The following is a 21,382-nucleotide window of genomic DNA, read 5'->3' as shown; positions in this document are numbered from 1 at the left end:
AGAAGCTCCTGTCGCCGGCCATGGCCTACTACCGCGCGATGCATCCCGAGGAGGAGGAGACGACGCCCACGAAGCCCCGCGAGGCGAGCCCGCCCCGGGAGCCGCGGCGGCCGCCGTCGCCGGCGCCCCCGTCGCCGGCGGCGCCGCCGGCCCTGCGCGCCGAGGTCGGCGTCGCCGCGGCGGGCCCCGCGGGCGCGCTCGCCGTCGCGCGAGGCGGCGCGCGCTTCGTCGAGGTCCGCGCCGAGTCCGCGGGCGCGCTCGTCGCGTGCCTCGGCGCCGTGCGGGGCCTGGGCGTCATGACGCACGTCCACCTGCGGCCCCGCGGCGGCTGGCGGCTGAGCGCGTGGGGCGCGGCGGCGCTCCGCGTCGACGTCGCGCTGGCGCGGCAGCACGGCGCGTCGACGGTCGTCGTCGGGCCGCTGGACGACTGCGGCTTCCTGGACCTGCCCCTCGTCGCCGAGCTCGCCGAGGCCGCGAGGCCCGCGCGCGTCGCCATCTGCCGCGAGTCCTTCGACGCGTCGCCGGACCCGGCGCACGGCTTGCGCGCGCTGGCGAACGCGGGCGTCGACGCGGTCTACTCGTCGGGCGGCGCGGCCCGCGCGCGCGACGGCGCGGACGCGCTCCGAACCCTCGTCGCCGCGGGCAACGAGGCCCGCGTCGCCGTCATGGTCTGCCGCGTCGCCGCGGACGACGTCCCGCCGCTCGTCGACGCGACGGGCGCGTTCTTCTTCGTCCTCGACGACGACGCCGAAGGGGGCGTGGCGGGTTGAAGGGGTTCTTTATTATAGCGCTCCCCGGAGGCGCGCGTCTTGCTCGGCTTTCGCGAGGACCTTTGCTATTGCTGTGGATGCTGCCGACATGCCGTCCTCCGGTGACTTGTAGACTAGCCAAGACAGTGGCGTGCGGCCCTGGCGGTCAGACTTTAACACGAGCTCTGGTTGCCGTTCCACAACGAGTTTGACAATGGGGAGAAAACTTCCTACGCTCTGGTATTTTCTGTGACGATGAATGAAAAGAAGCCAATGTAAAAAAGAAGCATTTTTCGTACTCGTATTCAAGGGCAGGAGGCCTGCATCATAAAGAAGTGGGAGGACATCGAGATGGTCTGCTTTGCGCATGAGAGTCCACCGAAAACTGTCGTAGGTCTCCAGCTGGCCGCGCGCGCCCTTCTCAAGCAAGAGCCGAACGACGCTGACCGTTTGAAATTTGCAGGCCTTGCTCAACACAGAGGTTTCGTCGAGGTGGTGGATATGATTCGGATTTGCACCGCGAGAGAGTAAAGTGTTGACCACATCATACGGAACTCGACCGTACATCGAAGTTTGGAGAGCGCAATCCAACGGCAATTTGAACAGGATCGAACGAAATGACTCCGAGCCGAGAAGATCTGGACTGAGGGGCTCCGATTGCTTCATTCCTTGAACGCGGAGAAACTCGATGCGCGAAACATCGTCCATGGAACGAGCGAGCGCGTCGCACGAGCGATTCCACGAGGACATGTCCGCGGTTGGTGGAAAAACCACTTTAATTCCACGGAGATGTCGCAGCTGGATCAGAACCCACGCGAGGCGTTCCATGACGACCGCGGAGCGGGCCGTTATGTCGATAGAAACGCACCGTGCCAATTTCGACAACATGTTAGGCATCAAGTTCGCTTCCTTTACGTAGCTCACATGGCGCACAAAACTCAGGGCCTCACGCCCCACACGATCTGTCGTCGTCGTTTTGAGGACATCTGTGAACGCGAGGTGATCGAGAACGAGCCCCCATGCCTCGACTGGGATCGACGCCAGCGTCGTCTTGGCCCTCGGCGTCGTCATGCAGAACTGCGTCGAGCGGTGCCGCACGGGCGTCGAGGTCGTCTCGAAGCCCGGAGAGCCCACACGCACGAAGTGTCCGACGCGCCGCCGGACCGCGACCGAGGACCCGAGTGGCAATCAGGTCGGCGATCCCGGCCGGGGTGAGGACTCGGATGGCCCGGGGCGCAGGTGCCTGGATGGGATGGATGGCGCGGGGCTAGAATGATTTACAGTTGGAACAAGCCCGCTTCAGAAGATCGCCGGCGTCTTCTGGGTCTTCGCCGTGGCGACGAGCTTGTGGGCCGCGCCCGCGCGCGCGGACCGCGGCCGCGCGCGCGCGCGGGCGACCTCGTCCCGGCGCCGCGCGGCCTTGGACTTGCGCGCGGCCTCGGATTCAACCCCGAAGATCTTGTCGCTCGCGCGCTCGTTGTCGAGCTCCAGCTGCGTGAGCGTGCGCGCGCGGTCGAGCCGCGCGGCGCGCTCGCGCTCCGCGAGGACCGAGCCCTTCAGCCTCGAGATCTTCTCGAGGTCGTCGCCGCGCGACTCGCGCGCGTTGAAGCGGGACGCGAGGACGTCGAGCTCGCCCAGCACCTGGCGCTCCTTCTGCTCCTGGCAGCGGCGCGCCGCGGAGAAGGCCCACGCGAGCCGCTTTTCCGCCGCCGCGTGGCGGTCCGCCTGCTGCGCGCGGAGCCGCTCCGCGAGCTCGACGCGCGCCGCGCCGTCGGACGCCTCCTTGCGCAGGTCCTCGGCGAGCTGGGCCGTCTCGCCCCGGAGCCGCGCGGCCTCGAGGGCCTCGCCCGCGAACTGGGCGGACGCGGCCTCGGCGTCCGCGCGCGCGGCCGCGAGCGCGGCCGCCGCCTTGACCTGGTCCGCGGCCGCGCGCTCCTCGAGGGCCGCGAGCGAATTGGAGATGCCCGCCGCGCGCGCGTCGGCGTCGGCGAGCTGCTTCGCGTCGCGCGCGTCGCGCGCGGCCGCGTCGGCGACGGCCGCGTCGAGCGCGCGGCGGCTCTCGGCCTCGGCCGTCCGGAGCTTGGCGACCTGGGCCGCGCGGGCGTCGGCCCGCTCCGCCGCCGTCTTCGCGCCGTCGGCGAGCTCGAGCGCGACCTTGGCGCCGTCGGCCGCGACGGCCGCGAGCCGCGCGTCCTGCGCCGCCGCGGCCCTCGCGAGGCGCTTCCGCTCCGCGGCCTCGCGCGCCTCGAGGGCGACCCGCTGGCTCGCCGCGATGGCCGCGCGCTCGAGGGCCGACTCGCAGGCGGAGCGCTCCCGCGCGCGCTCCGAGACCTCGAGCTTCGCCGACGCGCCCGCGAGCGCTTCCTCCAGGCCCGCGGCCTTGTCGCGCTCCCTCGACACCTCCGCCTCGAGGCGGGCGGCGATGTCGTCGCGCCGCGCCCGCTCCGCGTTGACCTCGTCCTCGGAGACGGCCGCGCGCGTCGCGAGCGTTTCTTTAGCCTCGCGGAGCTCGCGCATGATGTCGTCGATCTCTTTCCGCGCGGCGTCGAGGTCGTCGCCCGTCGCCTTCTGGGCGTGTTCCGCGGCCTTGACCTGGTCCGCGAGGGCCCGCTCCTCCCGGGCGAACGCCAGCTGGCGCTCCCGGGCCTGCTTCCGCGCCTCGGCGAGCGCCTCCTCGAGCCGCGCGGACTCGCTCTTCGACTCGTCGCGCGCGCGCGAGACCTCGTCGAGCCGCAGCTTGAGCGCCTCCGCGTCCTTGGCGGCACTCAGCTCGAGGAGCGCCAGCCGCTCCTCGGCGTCGAGGCGCCGCTTCTCCTCGTTCTTCGCCGACGCGCACGCGGCCTCGAGCTCGCGGCGGACCTGCTTCTCCTTCGCCGCGAGCCGCTCCGCCTCGGCCGCGGCTTCTTTCCGCGCCTCCTCGGCCCGGGACCCCTTGGCCTTGGAGTCCGCCGCGGCCCGCTCGAACTTGAGCTTCTCCGCGCGGGCCTCCTTCGCCGCGGCCTCGGACGCCGCGAGCGCTTCCACGGCCGCGGCGTGCTTCGGGTCCGGCGCGACCGACACGAGCGCGCCGCAGTCGGGCATGTCGCCGACGTCGGCCTCGTTGACGACGGCCTTGCACTCGCAGCGCATGGCCCGCGCGGCGAAGGCGAGGGCCGCCAGCGTCTCGCTCGTCGAGTCCGCGGACGGCGAGCAGCAACATAGTAGCGTCGTCTTGCAGTTGCCGCCGACGGAGCCCTCGAGCACGCGCGTGAGCTTGCTGTCGCGGTAGGGCACGTGCTTCTTCTTCGCCGCGAGGGCCGCGACGACGTTGCCCAGCGCGAGCAGGCTCCCGTTGATGTTGATGGCCTCCTTGAGCTCCTTGCCCGCGACGCCGCTCCGTTTCACGCGCTCGGACCCCGCGAGGTCCACGACGGAGCAGAGGCTCACGGTCCCCCTGGCCCCGGCCTGCTTCGGCCGCCGGGACACGCGGAGCTGGAAGCAGGCGTGGCTCCTAGAGCTCGCCTTGTTCATCTTCGTCTCCGCGTAGACGACGTTCTTCCGCGCGGACGCGAACTGCGCGAGCAAATCGTTCGCGGAGCCGCACGCGACCCACGTGAGCTGGTCCACCTGGCCGTGGCCGCTCCGGTCCTTGGAGACGCTCAGGTTCGCGCCCTTGCCGCTCCGGTGCTCCGGGTGGAGCAGGTCGCTGACCTGCTCGTTGTAGACCTGGAAGCAGCCCGCCTCGACCGTGTAGTCGTGCGACACGTCGCGGGCGGCCTTGACGTAGAGCGTCGCCGCGAGGCGCGGCAGGAGGCCCGAGTCCTGGAAGCTGTGGGCCGCGGACCCGCCGTGGAGCAGGCTGTAGGTCTTGCCGCTGCCCGTCTGGCCGTAGGCGAAGACGCACCCGTGGTACCCGGCCAGCACCGCGTCGACGACGGGCAACCCGACCTCCTTGAAGACCTCGGCCTGCTCGCTCTCGCCGCCGAAGACGCCGTCGAACTCGAAGGTCTTGCGCTGGGCCGACGCCTTGAGGGCGTCACCGAGGGACGCGCCGCTGGACCCGCGCAGGGACTCGTTGATGGCGCCCTCGATGTCGTCCACCGTGATGTTCGTGTCGCCGTCGAGCCGGACGGCTTCGCTGTCGCTCTCGGCGCGCGCGCTGCCCAGGGGCCGCACGCGCGCGAAGACGTTGACGCGGTCGCCGCCCATCGTCGCTTCTGGCGCAGCCCCGCTCAACCGCTGGAAGCCTCCCCGTCAACCGCTGAAAGGCAATATCCTGGCCTTGCAGTGGACGCTGCCGCCGATTGAAGCCCGGCGTCATCCCTCCGGCAGCACGCACCGACCCATCGCAGCGAGTCGTGCCCGGCTTGCAACAGTCACGTAGACGCATCGCAGCGTTCGTGCCCGGCTGCAACAGTCACGCACCGCCCATCGCAGCGAGTCGTACCCGGCTGCAACAGTCGAACGAACGTAGACAGCGAGCATAAACAGCACGCAAGCATGCTCCGCGCGCTCGCAACCCTCGTCGTCTTCGCGTCGGCGTCCGCCGATGCGCTTGCGACGCACACGCTGCGCGCGCCGTCGCGGCGCTGCGTGGCGCCGCGGCCGCCGGCCATGGCCCTGGCCTTCCGCGGGCCGCGGTGGACCCCCCTCGCGCGCGCCGTGCCGCGGCTGCGCGGCGGCACGGCCGTGGCCGCGTCTCCGAGCCCGCCGTCGGCGGCCGCCGCGGGCCCGTCGCGGAACGTCGCCGTCGCGCTGCTCCTGGCCGTGGCGGCCATGTACGGCACGCTGACCGTGTCGCTCAAGTGGATGCTGGAGCTCCCGGGCCCGCCGACGCCCGCGGCCATGTCCTTCGTGCGCCAGGTCGCGTCCGTCGCGTGCTTCGCGCCGCTCGTCGCGCGCGCGCGGCGCAATGCGCGCGCGAAGGGCGGCGACGCGTCGCGGATCCCGCGGAGCCTCTGGAGCGTCGCGACGGAGCTGGCGTTCTGGAACTTCACGTCCCAGGGCCTGAGCAACGCGGGCCTCGCGCTCACGACGGCGACGCGCGAGACGTTCTTCAAGCAGCTCAGCGTCGTCATCACGCCGCTCATCGCCGTGGCCTGCGGCCAGACCGTCGGCAACGCGGTCAAGGGCGCCTGCGGCCTCGCATTGGGCGGCATCCTCCTCCTCGGCGGCGACGGCGCCGCGGCGGCCGACGCGTCGGGCAATTTGGTCGCGCGCGCGCTCGGCGGGCTCGCGGCGATGGTCAGCGGTTTCAACACGGGCGATCTGCTGGTCCTGGGCGGCGCGGCGTGCTGGTCCGCCTACATCTTCCGCCTCGGCGCCATCGCGTCCGAGAACCTGCCCGAGGTCGAGTTGCAGGCGGCGAAGACGGGGATCATGGTCGGCATGTACGGGCTCTGGGCCCTCGTCGACTGGAAGCTCGTCCAGCGGTGCTCGCTGGGGGCCATGTGGCCGGGCCTCTGGACGCCCGTGGCGCTGGCCCTCCTCCTCTTCTCCGCCGCGATTCCGGGCGCGCTCGCGGACATCTGGATGCAGTCCGGCGCGTCGCGCGTCTCCGCGGCGACGACGAACGTGCTCCTGTCGGCGGAGCCCATCTTCGGCGCGGTCTTCGCCAAGTTCCTCTTCGGCGACGTCCTCGGGCCCAAGGGCAAGATCGGCGCGCTGCTCATCGTCGCCGGCTGCGTCCTCGCGGGCGCGGCGGACGAGGACTAGGACGACGCGCGCCGCCGTTCAAAGTTAGGTAAACCGAATCGCCTCGCGCGCTCAGGACGCGTTGAGCTCGGCCTGGAGCTTCCGCGCGAGCTCCTCGTCGGAGAGCCGGGGCGTCGCGGGCGCGTCATAGGCCGGCGGCGGCGGCTCGTCGAGCTCGTCCTGGAGCTTCCGCGCGAGCGCCTCGTCGGAGAGCTGGGGCGGCTTGAGGGTCGCGGGCGCGTCGTAGGCCGGCGGCGGCGGCTCCGGCGCCATGGTCTTGACGCTCGGCGGTATCTTGAGATCCCCGGCCGCGGGCACCGTCTCGTAGTAGATCTTGTTGTTGTCGCTCTGCGCGGCCTTCAACGCGCGGCTCACGGCGGCCTTGAACGTCTTGAAGGGCGTTTCCCGCACGGAGCCCGCGCCCGACATGGTCAGGACGCGGGGCTCGAGCGCGGCCCGCGCGGCGTCGTACCAGCCGACGGCGACGCCGTAGGCGCCGTCCGTTTGCGCCTGCCGCGCGCAGTACCAGGCCCGCAGAGCGGCGAACAGCTTCGCGTCCGCGGAGACGGCGTTCGCGCGGCCCTGGTCCGCGCGCGCCGCGTGGGCCGGCGCGCCGTCGCGCGCCGCGTCGCGGGCCGCGGTCAATTTGTCGACGACGCCGCCGCACAGTTTCGCGGCCAACGAGTCGGGCAGGCCCGTCGTCGCCAGCGCGGAGCCGACGGCCATGCGCTGCGCCGACGCGGTGCAGACCAGCGCCTCGCCGGCGCACACGGCGCGCGTCGCCTCCGGCGGCCGCGCGTCGCCGCTCGCCAGCGCGCAGCCCGCCGGCAGGGCGTCGAGCGCGGCGACGGCGCCGCCGGCCGCGGCCTCCCAGAGCCCCGCGGCGGCGCGCAGCACGGCCGCGGCCTTCTTCAGCCGGGGCCCGAGCTCGCCGCCGCCGCCGGACGTCGCGAGCTCCCGCGCGAGCCGCTCGCGGCAGACGGCCTCGCGCGCGGACACGGCGACGGCGTCGAGCGCGACGGCCTCGCGCGCCCGCGCGGAGAAGGCCGCGGCGCCGCCGCCGGCCTCGTAGGACCGGTACCGGCCCTTCTTGTCCGCGGCCTCGAGCGGGCTCGTCCACGCGCAGGTCACGCCGGCGCCGCAGCCGTCGAGCGCGGGCCCCGCGGCCTTGAGCGACGCGAGGAGCCGGTGGAGGTGCGGCCGCAGCGCCGCGCACGCGAGCGCCGCGTCCTCGTCGCCGACGCCGAACGCGCGGACGACGGACGCGCGCTCGGTTTTCAGGTGCGAGAGCAGCTCCCGCGCGTCGCCGTCGCCGGCGAGCGCGCCGAAGGCCGCGCCGTAGTCCAGGGGCGCCGCGCGGCCCGTCGTGCCGAAGCCGCTCTGGCCGGGGCAGGGGATCTCGCAGACCAGCGCGACGATGGCGTCCTGGATCTGCTGCGCCGCCGCGAGCTCGTCGTGCATGGATGCCATCGCGTGCTCAGCTCGCGCGCGGCGGAGTGCTGAGATGCTCTCGCCCGAGGCCGTCGACGTCCTCGACCGCTTCGGCCCCGCGCATCGGCCGACCACACACGCTTCGTACACGCGGAAGGAAATCCTGCGCCGGGGCTCCGGCTCGGCCAGCGCCGCCCACGGCGCCGCCGCACCACACACCCGACGCGACAGTTAACACCGGTAGGTGACGCTCGTGGTGTCGCCGTACTGGTTCGTCACCTCGAGGGTCCCGTCCTTGGACGCGCTCGACAGCGTCGCGTTGACCTTCTTCTCGCGCCAGTGCGCGCCGAAGGCGAAGTCGCCCGACGCGACCGCGTCGCCCTTGGCGCTCGTGGCGGCGTAGGTGCCGTCGTAGGCCGACGCCTGCTTGAAGTTGTTCGCGACCTTGAAGCTCAGGTCCCGGCCGTCGCACGCCACGTCCCAGACGAGGGGCCTGTCGTAGAAGCGCTCCGCGGAGTACATGAGCCAGCCCGTCTCGCGGTCGCACGACTCGCCCGCGGCGCACGTCTCCTTGCCGAAGACGTCCAGCTGGAAGGCCGTCTCCATGGTGCTCCGCGTGATCTCGGCCACGCGCGCCTCGTAGGCGTCGGAGCCGTTGATCGTCTCGCTGGGCCACCAGCACGCGAACATGTTGCCCGTGGGCAACCGGTCGTTGTCGCCGAACATCTGCGAGTAGGCGCCGACGTCGTACTCCCAGACCACGGACGCGTTCGCCGCGCCGTCGGCCGCCTCGACGACGAGCAGCCGCGAGTTGCGTTGCGCCCGGTCGTAGTTGTTGTCGAACATGGCGTACTCGTCGTCGCCGACGTACTCCGCGTTGTGCTGGCCGACCCAGTAGGACGACCCCGGCGCGTAGTAGTCGCCCGTGTATCCAACAATACCGAAATCGCCGTCGTCGCCGCCCAAAGCCCAGATCTTCGTCATGTTCGACGCCCAGACCTTGTAGATCGCGTTCGTGCTCCGCGACGAGATCACGATCTTCGCGTCGTCCTCGATGGGCTGGACGTGGTTGATGTCGTCGACGTCCTTGGACGGCACGCCGGCGATGGCCGACGTGGTAGAATCGGCGCAGGCCTTGTTCGTGTCGACGCAGGTCTTCTGGATCTCCTCGGACTTGATCGCGGACCAGAACGCGGACCCGTCCTTGGCCTTCTGCAGGTCGTGGATGTTGATGCTCGCCGTCGAGAGCTGCGCGTAGTCGCCGGTCTTCCAGTCGAACTTGTAGGCCCAGCCCATGAAGGAGCCCCGCGACGCGCCCATGACCATCTCGGCCGCGGACCACATCTTGAACCCGGCCGCGCGGTAGACGGACTTGCCCTCGTAGAAGGGCACCATGGTCCTGATGGCCCCGGCGTAGTCGAGCACGACGAGCCAGGAGCTGAACTCCTCGTCGCTCTCGTCCATCCAGACGATGTTGAAGGCCACGTAGCCCTCGGCGGCCTGCGCGCCGACCTACCAAGCATGACGGTGACGATTTCTCATTGGTTTCCCGCCCCGAATCACTCGAAAATCGTCGCGGCCGCGGGACGCCGGCGCCGACGGAGCCCTCGACGAGCGCCCGGTCGACGGTCAGCTCCACGCGCCGCGGCACGTACTTGAGCAGCGTCGCCGCGGCGACGTCGTAGCAGTCCTCGCCCTCCTGCTGGCGCACGTACTTGCAGACCTCGTCGACGGCGAGGAAGTCCGCGTAGGTCAGGGCCACCGTCGTCTTGGCTGCAGCTGTCGCTAGCGCGAGCGGCGGGGCTGCGGTTTTGGGGTAGAGCGCGCCGGCGACGAGGAGGCCCGCGGCGACGGCCACCAGCGCGACGCGGCCGGCGCGGCGCGGAGGCGCGTCGATGGGCGCGTAGGAAGCTGCCCCCATCGTGCTCCAATATGCGGCAACGACAACGTCACGGCAACACTAACTAACCTCATCGCGAAATCGAAGCATCACCTCGCGAAAGGAGCGGTGCCGCGTTTCGACGAGCCCACGTATCGATTAGAAAAAATCGCACGTATGATCGAGGCTTAAAAACCGAGTCCCCGACCCACCGAGCCGCTCTCCTTTGCACGCGCGCAGCGCCGCAACACCGCCGCAATGCCGGGCCCTCCCGACCTGCGCGTCGAGCTGCCGCCCAAGGCGGTCGGCGCGCCGCCGGCGCCGTCGGCGCCGTCGCCGCCCCCCAGCGCGCCGCCGTCGCCGAAGACGCCGCGGCTCGCCGCGGCCCTGGCGCCCTACGTCGGCGCGTGGAAGGTCGTCTGGCTCATCTCGCCCGCGTCGATGCGCGAGTTCCTCGAGGAGCGCGGCGTCGCGTCGCGGTCGCGCGCGCTCATGGCGGCGCTCACGCAGAGCAGCGAGCTCGAGTTCGGCGTCGACGGCCAGGACAACTGGACGGAGCGCGACCTCATGTCCCTCAACCTCTTCCACACGAACCGCGTCGTCATCCCCATCAACGTCGGCTCGTCCGAGGGCGTGACGCCCTACGGAATGCGGTGCCGCGGGTCCGTGTCGTTCCGCGACGGCCGCCTCCAGATGGTCGAGGTGCCCGCGGACCCGACCTCCGCCGAGACGCCCGTGACCCACGACTTCAACCTCCACGGCGACCTGCTCCACCGCCGCGTGTCGTCCGGGTCGGGCGCGTCGTTCACGATGGTCCTCGCGCGCATCGACGCGGAGACGCACCACCGGAGCCGCGTGCTCCAGCGCGAGGTCGAGAAGGCGCCGCGCACGCGGGGGCCCCTGGCTTTGATGCCCGCGGCGTGCTTCTTCCCCGTGTGGCTCTACTGCATGGCGACGCGGAAGATCTGGCGCGCCGTCTTCAGCCAGTTCTGGCCCATGTCCGCGGCCATGGTCCTCGGCAGCTTCATCGCCGGCTCGACGCCCCTGGGCGGCGGCGTCGTCGGCTTCCCCGTGGCCGTGCTCGTGCTCCGCATGGAGCCCGCGCAGGGCCGCGACTTCTCCGCGATGATCCAGGCCGTCGGCATGACGTCCGCGTCGTACCTCATCCTCTACCTCAAGCCCGAGCTCGTCCACGTCAAGCTGGTCTCTTGGTCCATCGCCTTTGGGGTGTTGGGGTGCATCGTCGGCTTCGTCGTCGAGGTCGACCCCTTCGCGGTGAATCTGACGCTGACGACGTATTTGTTGGCGTTCGCCGTCGTGTACTTTTACAAGAACGAGATCATCGAGCACTACCTGCCGCCCCTGGGGTGCGCCAAGGGCCCGGCGCCCGGCGGCGCCAAGGGCCCGGCGCCCGGCGGCGCCAAGGGCGACGCGCTCGCGGAGCTCGTGCGCGCGGAGGAGGCCAAGGACGAATTAGCCGCGCCCGCGGCGGATTTGGAAGAAGACCGGCGGCGGACGCGCGAGTCCATCCGCGACGGCCTGCTCGTCGTCTCCGCGCTCGTCGGCGGCTTCGTGACGGCCAAGCTCGGCTCCGGCAGCGACTCGATGGCCTACATCTTCGCGTCCTTCTGCTGGAACATGCTCACGCCCGAGGACGTGATCTCCGAGTCGGCGATGACGGCGTCGACGGTCATCGTCATGGCGACCATGTCCTTCGTCGTCATGGGCATCCGCATGGCCACGGGCCACGTGAGCCAGGACGTCGTCTACTGCTGGTGCGCGGCGGCGCCCGTGGTCTGCTTCGGCGCGCCCCTCGGGTCGCTCGTGCTCGGGCCCCGCGCGGAGCTCATGCTGCGCCGCTTCTTCTACTTCATCTCCGTGATCCAGTTCCTCTTCTTCGCGCTCATCGTCATCCAGACGCACGCGGTCGGCTGGTCCGTCGTCGCCGTCTGCATCGGCGCGACGGTCGCCGCGGTCGTCGCCCACTACCGGCTCCGGCTCCTGCCCGCGGCGACCGCGCGCACGCGCCAGGGGAGCGCGGACCACGACGCGAGCGACGCCGGCGACGCGGCCGCCGAACGCGCGGGCTACGCGGACGTCCCCGCGTACGTCGCCGGCGCGCCCGCGGCGGGCGACGACGTCGAGGGCGGCGGCGGCGTCTAGCGCGCCGCAGATCCTTCCTTTGGTAATGGCCTCCCTGGTTGACTGGTGGGGGGCGTGCTGAAGCGCCGCTTTTCCGTGAGTTGGTGGCTTGGAACTTGGCTTTGGACAGCTCGTTGCCGTCAAGCGGCGAGCGTCAAAAACGTTGCAGCAGACGCGACGATGGTCGGCGCCATCGCAGCGCTCGCGCTGCTCGTCGCATCTGCCGACAGCTTCGTCACAACCCATCCATCGTTGCTCGCGAAAAGCGCGGCGACGCGCGCGCACGACGCCGCCGAGGCGACGAGCGAACCCGCGACGACGACGACGACGACGACGACGCAGACGATCATGGACGGCGCGGACCACCTCGGCGACGTCGGCGGGTCCCACCTCGCCGTGGACCTGTCGCTGAGCAGCGCCTTCACGCCCCTCCAGCGCATCGTGTTGACGGCGAACGGCAACCTCCAGCGCATCCTGTCGGCGTACCACAACCGGGCCGTCACGGTGACGGTGCTGCGCAACGAGCGCGTGAAGATCGGCCTCTGGCGGCGGCGCGTGCTCATCGCCGTCGACGGCACGCCGGCCTGCGTCGCCGCGTCCGTCGTCACCGCCGTGACGCGCGAGGCCATCGAGCTCGCGGACGGCGGCGGCGTCGGCATCGGCCAGATCTTCGCGGAGCTCGGCGGCAAGCAGTCCTTCTCGCTCCTCGAGGTGTCGAAGAACGCGACGACGTTTTCGCGGACCTACACGCTCGCGAACGCGCACATCATGTGCCACGTGGAGGAGGTCCTCCCGCTGAACCTCTTCGACGACGACTTCTTCGCCCGCGCGCCGGACTGGCACCCGGACGCGGCGCTCCAGTAACTATTGCGCTACTTCGTAGTTCCCCAGCACCGCTTCCGGTCGCGGTCGCCGCCGGCGAGGGCCGCCGCGCGGTCCGCCTCGATCGTCGACCGCCAGTGCGCGGCGCTGAGGAGGTGGGAGTGGTTCTTGAGCCGCGCGTAGAGCTCGCCGTGCTTCGCGTCGAGGAGAGCCGCGGTGACGTCCGTCCACGACCTGACGACGAGCGCCCCGACCCGGGCGTAGAGGTGGTCGAGGGGCCCCGTCTCGACGATGGGCACGCAGCCCAGGTACAGCGCCTCCCAGAACCGGTGCGTGTCGAGGCCGTTGCCCCGCGGCGCGGCGACGTAGCGGTGCGCCGCGACCTGCTGGTAGTACTTGACGAGGTGGGGGTTGTTCTTGACGTTGTTCTTCGTCGTCTTCACGGCGCACGTCGCCCAGTCCTTGCCCTTCTTCTTCTTCTTCGCGTCGCCGCACAGATGCTCCCAGGCGACCTTGCGCTTCGCGTGCGTGTTCCCAAAGTTGACCCAGACGCGCTTCGCGTGGTCGCCGGCCTCGTCGCCGACGCGGCCGCCCGCGCGGTGCTTCGCCGCGCCGATGGCCTTGAGCGCGCGGTGCATCTCCGGCGCCTGCTCGAAGCAGTTGAGGCCGATGGGCAGCGCGCGCACCTTGCCGTCGTTTTTGAGGTCGTTGTTCTGCGCGTACCAGCGGTGGAGCAGCCCGTTCTTCAGGACCTTCTTGTACTTGGACGCGGCGAAGTCGCTCTGGCCCGAGATGAGGATGAAGGGCCGCCGGAGCTCCTTCGTCGCCCAGGCCGCGGCGCGCTCGACCTTGTTCGCGTGCGCGTAGACGAGGGGCACGTCGCCGAGGCACCGCGCGGCCGCGGATCCCGACGCGACCCACGCGTCCTCGCCGAAGTGGCTCCAGGGCCACGCGAAGACCCAGTCGGAGGCATCCCGAAAGTTCGACGGGCACAAGTAGTCGTCGTGGGGCGGCGGGAAGGCGACGGGCGGGAAGCCCCCGGACGCGTCGACGCCGTCGCCGCCGCAGGCTTTCGCGCAGTCGCGCGGCTCCCGGCCGTCCGGCGGCGCGTCGCCGTCGCCGAAGAAGCGCGACGCGAGCGACGCCCGCTTCCTCGGCGGCTTCTTCGTCTTCGCGGGCCTCGCGCCGCCCCGCGGCGGCGGCGGCGGCGCCTCCTCGGCCGCGGCGTCCTCCGCGGGCTCGACGCGCTCCGCCTGCGCCGCCGACAGCGTGAAGACCTCGAGCACCGTCGACGGCTCGCGGCCCGCGGGCCGCTTGTTGTCGGGCTTGCTGCCGTGGCCCCGCAGGTGGCGGCCGTCGACGCAGTTCACGTAGGCGCCCGCGCCCGTCGAGAAGACGCGCGCCGTCGCGCGCTTCTCGCGCGCGTCGCCCAGGGACGTGGAGTCCAACTCGATGCGGAACGTGAGGTCCGCGGCGGAGTAGGTCGCGTCGAGGGCGCTCGGCGGCGGCACGACGAACAACATCCAGGGCGGCTTCGCGCTCCGGCCGTTCATCGTCAGGAACGCGCCGCCGTCGAGCGACTCGAACGTGGACAACCCGCTCGACGACTGCGTGAGGCGCCACACAGCCTCGCGCGGCGGCAGCAGGCCGTCCTGGGCCTGGATGGACACGGTCGTGCCCAGGGCCGGGTGCGGCGACGTGCGCAGGTAGCCGCGGGACGCCGCGCAGCGAAAGGCGACGTAGTGGCTCGTGTGGTTCGTCGCGGTCTCTCCCGCGTCGGCCAAAACGCCGTCGGCGACCTCCGTGCTCGCGTCGAGCGTGCTCGCCGACGCCGGCAGCAGCGGCGCGTGGGTCTCCGACGGGTCCGCGAGGCTCGCCGGCGGCGCCCGCGGCGCGTTCGGCCGCGTGGGCTTCGCCGGCGCGCGGGGCGGCGCCGCGGGCGCGGCGTCGGCGCCGCCCTCGTCGCAGAGCGCCCAGGGCTGCGTCGCGCACCGCACCTGCGCCCCGCCGACGCACCGGGGCGGCGCCACGGCCCACGCGAGCAGCGCGACGACGCGCAGCGAGGCTGCCCACATCGAGATGCCCCAAACCGGTCGGCTGTCAAGGTCAGGGCACGATCTGTGCATCATCGGGTGCCGGCACGATGGCAGCCCAAAAAGTGAAAACCGAGTTCGATCAGGCAGATTATGACGCCCTCTTAAAGTACTACTACGAGCCCATCGTGCAGCACAACGTCGAGCTGCCCGGCGGTAGGACGCTCCGGCGGCAAACATCGCCGCCGCGGATCGAGCAGGACACGCTGGGTTTCAATGCGCTGCGGAAGACGATTAACGGTCTCAAGAAATCGAGCGCGCCAGACTCTCACAATAAGATCTACCAGCTGCTTCGCGAGCTGAATGCCTGGCAGACGCGACCGCCGTCGCTCGGGGGCTCGCTGCCGTCGTGGCAACGCGGCTCGGCGGAGGAGAGCGCCGTGACGGAGACGATCGACCTCACGGCGGAAGAAACCGTTATAGATATCGACACCTACATCATGGATGTGTTGCTCGTGGGCGTGCTGCAGCCCAAGCCCGACCCCGACGGCGGCGCCCCGCGCATGGTCGCGGTCTCCAAACCGGCGCTGTTCGTGAAGCGCGAAGCTGACGATGAGCTGGCCGCTCGCCCAATGCCGCCCAGAAAGCGCAAGGCGTCGGCCGCGTGGGAGGAGGAGTGCGCCGCGCTGATCGCCAGCGGCGATGAGGATGCGGTACCCTGCCCGCGCGCGCGTATTCCATCGTCTATACGCCGGTCATGTTCTGGGAGAGCCAGTCCGGGCGGGCGTTCTACAGGTGCGGCGCGGCGTAGACGGGTACTTACCCAATAAACATACCCCAAGGCGGGATCTGTCAAACTTCCCCGTACTTCTTTCCTCAGTCGGCCTTGCGCTTCCCGAGGAACGCGTCCATCGCGCCGTGCGTGCGGCCCGCCGCCTTCGCGGCGGCCTTGAGCTCGCACTCGAGCGCCGGCTTCTCCACGTCGAGCCGGTCCATCTTGGCCTTGAGCTCCGCGAGCTGGTTCTCGAGATCGCGGGTCTTGATCGCGAGCGCGTGGCTCTCGGAGCGATTCTGCGACAGCGCCGCCCGCGCATTCTTGTGGCGCTCATCCGGGCTCGGCGCGACGACGACCGGCGGGCCGCCGGCGGGCGGCGGCGTCGCCACGACGGTCGCCGCGACGGTCGCCGCGACGTCGACGGCGGGCGCCGCGGGCGACTCGACGGCGGGCCCGGACGCCGCGGCCTGGGCCGGCGGCGCCGAGGGCTCGTCGACGCGGAGGCGCTTCGGCTTCTGGGCCGCCGGGGGCGGCGGGAAGGTGCCCTCCCGGAGCATCCGCGCGAGGTCGCGGTACGCCGCCGGGGTGCGCTTCGGCGCGGGCGCGGGCATGTCCCCGAGCACGGGGACGACGACGTCGCTGACGCCGCACAGCACGTCGAACATGTAGGCCGTCGCCTTGCCCCAGGCGGAGATGATGCTGCCGTTGACGCCGAGCCAGACGATGAGGAACGTGTCCATCGCGTAGTCGACGTTCCCCTCGTCCGGCCGGTCCGGCGACGCCTGCATGAGGTTCGACGCCCCTGGAACGCCCGCCTGTGGAAGGGGAAAGAGTCGCGATTTCGTCGAGTTTGGGGGGAGGGTCGTGACGCAGGGCCCGCGCCTCGTTCATGAGCGGCGCCTTCGTGACCGGGCACATGCAGAGTTGCTCCACCGTCTTCGCCACGACCTCGTCGAAGGTCACACGGCGGACGCCCTTGACGCCGTTGTCGTCCGTGCGGTCCGCGGCGCTCGCCGTCATGCGTTGGAAGATTTTTTGGAGACGCGATAGTAGATAATTGTTCGGGTTCGCGAGGTATTCGACCCTGAAATAACTTTGTCCCGCGGTCGTCCGGGGGCCGGGGATGTTCGTCAAGGGCGCGTCCCGGTACTTCTTGCTCATGGCGTACTTGCTAGCGACGACACGATCGGGATGCCTGCGCGTGCGTCCGATCTTGCGAAAGCGGGAGTTCCGTCGAGGACGCGGGCTGCGACGGAACGCCCTCGAACCTGGCGAGCACCCTCGCAGCTTCATTTGCGGAGGGTTGGGTGATGAATTGGGTATCAGGCGGGGTGAGGGTCCGGACCTCTTGTGTGCTGTTATGCAGTTCTGCTCGGGAGCATGCGAGCAGGATGTCTGCCTGGCGTCGCTGCTCCGCGATGTCGATGTTTGAACGGGTTGAACAGAGTCTAACGAAGCGGGCCCTTGTCCATTGGACTTGGCTGTGCTGAAATATTGTGAAAATTATTGTACAATCTTTGAGAGTGTAGGACCCCGGCTGGTCCGAGAATTGATCACATCTCTCCACACTAAATTCTGCGGCGTGCGCGAAGGCGAGGAGGCTGATCGCGTCGCGGTAGCCCTGACGGCGGATCATCTCCATGAACCACGGCGCGCCGTGGGACCGGAACCGCGCGACGGACAGCGTCCATTTCCCGTCTTTTAGTTCGCCGAACTCGACCGTGATGGAGCGCGGGAGGTTCTTCTTCTCGCGTTTGTCGTTTAAGTCATTTGCGTGATAGCAGTAGTCACGAAGTAAGTGGTAAACAGTTTGAAATAGGCCCTCGTCAAGACAATCCCCTGGAAATTCGTTCGAGGCCCACGCTTCGAGCTCCTTCCGAAACGCTGGCGCCCAGGACTTTTGATGCCTCTCCCTGAACTCCGCGGCGGACAGCCCGTTGCCCATGCCTATCCGGCGCGGGCCCGGCTCGCCGACGCGCCCGTGCGGCCCTCGGCAGCGCACGAAAGGCCAAACATCGCAGCAGCGGCGAGAGCTCGATAGCTGCTCGAGCCGGAGCAAAAAGGCACCGTTGCCTCGATGAAGGAGATCCTCGCGGCGTCGAAGCGCGCGATGTCCACGGAGGGCATGGGCAGCCTCGAGACGCTGCTCGAGAAGATCGAGGAGAAGCGGCGCAGCTCGCTGACGCCCGTGGAGGCGAAGGACGAGGACGCCGCCGCCTGCGCAAGTCGAGCGACCGCACGCGGTCGAGCAGCCACATCGACCTCGGCAGCTCGCCGCCGGCGCGGCAGCCCGCGCGGCCGCGGCCGCTCCCGCTGGGCATGGACGACCCGGGTGCGCTGGCGGCCATGGGCCTGAAGCTGCGCGCGAAGAAGGTCGTCGAGAAGCTGAAGCGGAGCGCGGCGACCTACGGCGACGACTTCGGCGCGTACCCGCGGCCGCCGTGGGCGGACCGCGACGACCCCGTGCTGTCGCTCGACGGCACCGACGGCAACGGCCACGGCGCGCACGAGGCCTACCGCAACGACCACGTCGAGTTCGTGGACCCCATGTCGCCGGGCGCGTCGCGGCGACAGATCCGGGGCACGCCCGAGTCGGAGCAGCGCGCCGCGTTCCAGAAGGCCGCCGCCGCGGCGTCGCGGCCCCTCGAGGCCGCGATCGACGACGACGACGTCGACGCGAAGATGTTCCACCTCGACCGGTTGCTGGGCGCGGTCCTCTCCGTGGCCAAGGTCGAGATGGGCGTCGACCGCTGCTGCTTCTACAAATACTCCGGCAGCGACCTCATCTACGCGTGGGACGCGGCGTCGCGGCGCGACGTCGTCGGCGACGCGGCCATCGACGACGGGGACCGCGCGTCGGCCTGGTCCGAGTCCATCGTGCGCGAGGCGGCTTCCGACTGGGAGACGATCCGCGTCGACGACATCTACGACTCCGACGAGTGCCCGCCGCCCTTGGCGGACGATTTGGCGACGGGCTACCGCACGAAGACGATCCTCGCCGTCCCCGTCGCCGTGGACCGCGTGGCGTCGACGGGGTTGGCCTGCGACGACGAGCCCTGGACGAAGCTGGGGGTGCTGCTCTTCACGAACAAGTTCTTCAACCACAGCAAGGAGGACGGCGAGGGCGAGGTGCTCCACGTCGCGGGCCGCGCGAGCGACCAGGGCGAGCGGCGCACGACGCGCATCGTCGAGGTCGGCGCCTTCAACGACTTCGACTGCGCGCGGGCCCGGGGCCTGGTGGACGCAATCGCGAAGTAGACGGTACGCGCCATCGCGGCGAAGCTTAAAACGCTTCAGCGCAGCGCCGAAGCTCGTCTCATCGATCTGATCGCAGCGTCGAAGCCCCCCACCCCTTTCTGCCGCGTGCTCTTGATCAAATCGAATCAGGAGCAGGACGAAGAGTACGAGGGCTACGACATGCGCGTAAGCGCTGAATTCACCGCCGGCCCTCAAGCGGCTAGGTTTTCAATCTCGTTTTACTGCAAGGATGTCGGACGCGTTGCTTTTCGACTTCAAGGCCATTTAACAATCGCGGTCGAGAGCGATCTCTTCACGTATAAACAAGACGAACACGGAGATGAAAGTATTTCTGACTTCGATGATGATGCCATCGAGTCGTTTCTTCGGGACGCCGGGCTCTCCGAAGCTTTGCCTCAGCGGTGCCCTGGCACGTCGTGGAACGACGCCGACAACTTGTCCGACGAGGAACGGAGGCGCTGGGTGTACGGCGACGTCATCTACGATGCCGTCGGGCTCGTCCAGGAAAAACACGGGTTTCGAGAAATCTACCCCCCCTGTCACGGGTTCAGAGGCTGCGGAATGAGCTTACTCGGGATGGACAAGCAGGACATCTACTGGTGGCTGGGCCTCGAGTACTGAGGGCCGCGTAGAAATGCCACGAGACAGCAAAGCAGGCTAGGGGTAGGTCGAATACGGAACGAAAGAAGGGTTAAATAAGGAAGGGAGGCCCTTCCAAGCGGCGCTCCCTAGCCGACGACGGCCGTCTCGAAGTCGTGGCCGTGGTCGTCGAAGTCGGAGTGGTGGATGTCGTCGTCGGGCGACTTGACCATGGGGGGGCTCATGGCCGCCGCGAGGGGCGTCGCCGGCGTCGCCGGCGGCGGCGCGTCGTCGACGGACTCGAGCGTCGGCGGGTCGCCGAGGACCATGCGCGGCGGCGCGGCGGCGCCGTCGTCGACCTCGATCATGAGCGGGCCGTCGTCGAAGCCCGCGAGGTCCTGGTGCGAGTCGGAGGACGCCAGCGGCTGGAAGGAGCTCTTGGAGGTGACGCGCCGTATGGAGGCCTGCTTCTTGATGGACGCGCGCGAGTCCGTCTTCGACATCTCCATCTCGGAGAGCAGCGCCAAATTGTCCGCGGAGAGGTTCTTCTCGTCGAGGTTGCCGAGCTCCGCGTCGACGTGCAGCGACGCGACGGCCCGCGCCTTCTCCTTGCGCGCGGCGGAGACGGCCTTCGTGTCCGCGTCGAGCTCGTGGAGGATCTCCTCCGCGTCCGCCTCCGTGAGGATGCCCTGCTTGATCAGCTTGAACACGAGCTCGTGCTGCATGTCCATGATGTTGTGGGAGATGATCTTCGTCTTCACGAGCTGGATGAGCGACGGCGCGATCTGCGCCATGCGCGCCTCGGCCATCTCGCACTGGCGCGCGGACTCGAGCATGATCGTCACCTCCTCGGGCGTGTCCGGCGACGGGTCGTCGCCGAAGAACTCCGCGAGCTTGTTCTGCGCGTGCTGGTGCGCGTTGATGAACGCGCGCGTGACGTAGTAGACGATCTCGTGCTTCTTGTAGTTGAGCAGGTAGTGGAGCTGGTTGTCGATGGTCACGGAGTCGGGCAGGATGTCGTCGAGCGTCTCGAAGAACGCGTCCTGCCCCGAGCCGCCGATCTGCTGGTTCACCGTCGGCGCCAGCAGCTCCCAGTCGAAGAGCGTCGTCTCGACGTCGTCCAGGCAGACCTCGATGGACTTGAGGAGCTCGAGCGTCGCGCCGGACTTGCGCGGGAGCTGGCCGTCCTCGATCATCTCCCAGTACTCGCTCTTGACGATGCGGTAGAACGTCTCGCGCAGCAGCACGAGCTCCTCGGGGTTCGGCGCCGCGCCGAAGCTCGCCAACAACGCTTCCAGCTCCTCGCAGGAGTAGACGTGGTGCGCGTCGTGGTCCTCCTTGGGCGCCTCGAAGTCGCCGTGGCCTCCGCCGCCGAGCGCCGTCGGCGTCGCGTGCTCCGTGTCCTTCAGGTGCTTCAGCGACGAGATGTGGTCGAGCATCTCGACGGCGTCGTGGTCGAACTTGACGCAGGAGGACTTGTAGGCCGCCGTCGCGTGCGACGCGACGCGCTCCCGGACCTTGGCGACGAGCTGCTTCTTGAGCTCCGGCAGGCCGACCATGCCCCAGAGCTTGAGCAGCGGCCCCGCGGTCGTGCCGTTGATCGTCAGCGTCAGGAACGCGAGCCCGGCCACGTGGAACAGGATGCGCTTCCCGTCCTTGGCGTCGTCGGGGTCGCCGTTCTGCTGCAGCGTCGTCTTCACGTAGACCGCGAGCGCCAAGCCGACGGCGCCGCGGAGCCCGCCCCAGACCATGAAGCCCGCGGCCTTGGGGTCCGTGCCGTAGCCCATGTTCGCCAGGATCGGGTAGAGCGCCAGCACCATGAGCGCCCGCACGGCCATCATGACCACGTAGAGCACGAAGCAGTAGAAGAAGTCGCGCGGGCCGATAACGTCGGACATGACCGCGCGCCGCGTGAGCACCTGGGCAGCAAAAGGGTGATTCAAGTTCGCTTCAACGTGAGTGTTCCGCGCGCGCGCGTTCCGGAAAAAGCGCCCACGCGTCGAGACCGCTCCGAGAGATGATCGCTCGTCCAAAAATCAGC

The 21,382-nt window shown here is 69.8% G+C and overlaps 6 protein-coding genes across 6 annotated transcripts in view; 3 read left to right on the top strand and 3 right to left on the bottom strand.

Moving 5' to 3' along the window:
* The window catches only part of PEP1 (hypothetical protein), a gene marked incomplete at both ends in the record, with an annotated part of 5,174 nt that extends 4,404 nt beyond the window's left edge, over window positions 1-770 (top strand). The window contains one exon of the mRNA XM_009038058.1: window positions 89-770. Within this exon, the coding sequence (XP_009036306.1) occupies window positions 89-770 (682 nt within the window). The remainder of the gene's footprint in view (window positions 1-88) is intronic.
* A 3,075-nt stretch (window positions 771-3,845) lies between these two features.
* Window positions 3,846-4,937, bottom strand: AURANDRAFT_25063 (hypothetical protein; the record flags this gene model as incomplete). The annotated part of the gene is made up of 1 exon (XM_009037875.1): window positions 3,846-4,937. A coding segment is annotated over one exon (1,092 nt), but the record flags the coding sequence as incomplete, so codon positions are not given.
* Window positions 4,938-9,876: 4,939 nt separating this feature from the next.
* Window positions 9,877-14,406, top strand: AURANDRAFT_71480 (expressed protein; the record flags this gene model as incomplete). Its single annotated transcript, XM_009038059.1, has 6 exons — window positions 9,877-11,889; window positions 12,217-12,734; window positions 12,758-12,809; window positions 13,765-13,965; window positions 14,071-14,157; window positions 14,179-14,406. Coding segments are annotated over 6 exons (3,098 nt in total), but the record flags the coding sequence as incomplete, so codon positions are not given.
* Window positions 14,407-15,605: 1,199 nt separating this feature from the next.
* AURANDRAFT_63568 (hypothetical protein) lies at window positions 15,606-16,665 on the bottom strand (the record flags this gene model as incomplete). Its single annotated transcript, XM_009037874.1, has 2 exons — window positions 15,606-16,319; window positions 16,414-16,665. 2 exons carry the CDS (start codon window positions 16,663-16,665, stop codon window positions 15,606-15,608), a joined length of 966 nt encoding a protein of 321 aa, XP_009036122.1.
* Window positions 16,666-17,823: 1,158 nt separating this feature from the next.
* Window positions 17,824-19,402, top strand: AURANDRAFT_71479 (expressed protein; the record flags this gene model as incomplete). Its single annotated transcript, XM_009038060.1, has 1 exon — window positions 17,824-19,402. A coding segment is annotated over one exon (968 nt), but the record flags the coding sequence as incomplete, so codon positions are not given.
* Window positions 19,403-19,490: 88 nt separating this feature from the next.
* Window positions 19,491-21,382, bottom strand: part of AURANDRAFT_63566 (hypothetical protein) — a gene marked incomplete at both ends in the record, with an annotated part of 3,523 nt that continues 1,631 nt past the window's right edge. The window contains one exon of the mRNA XM_009037873.1: window positions 19,491-21,260. Within this exon, the coding sequence (XP_009036121.1) occupies window positions 19,491-21,260 (1,770 nt within the window). The remainder of the gene's footprint in view (window positions 21,261-21,382) is intronic.

This window comes from Aureococcus anophagefferens (genome assembly GCF_000186865.1).
Source record: "Aureococcus anophagefferens unplaced genomic scaffold AURANscaffold_7, whole genome shotgun sequence".
In the NCBI taxonomy this organism is placed as follows: Eukaryota; class Pelagophyceae; order Pelagomonadales; family Pelagomonadaceae; genus Aureococcus; species Aureococcus anophagefferens.
This window is presented reverse-complemented; position numbering and strand designations above follow the sequence as displayed.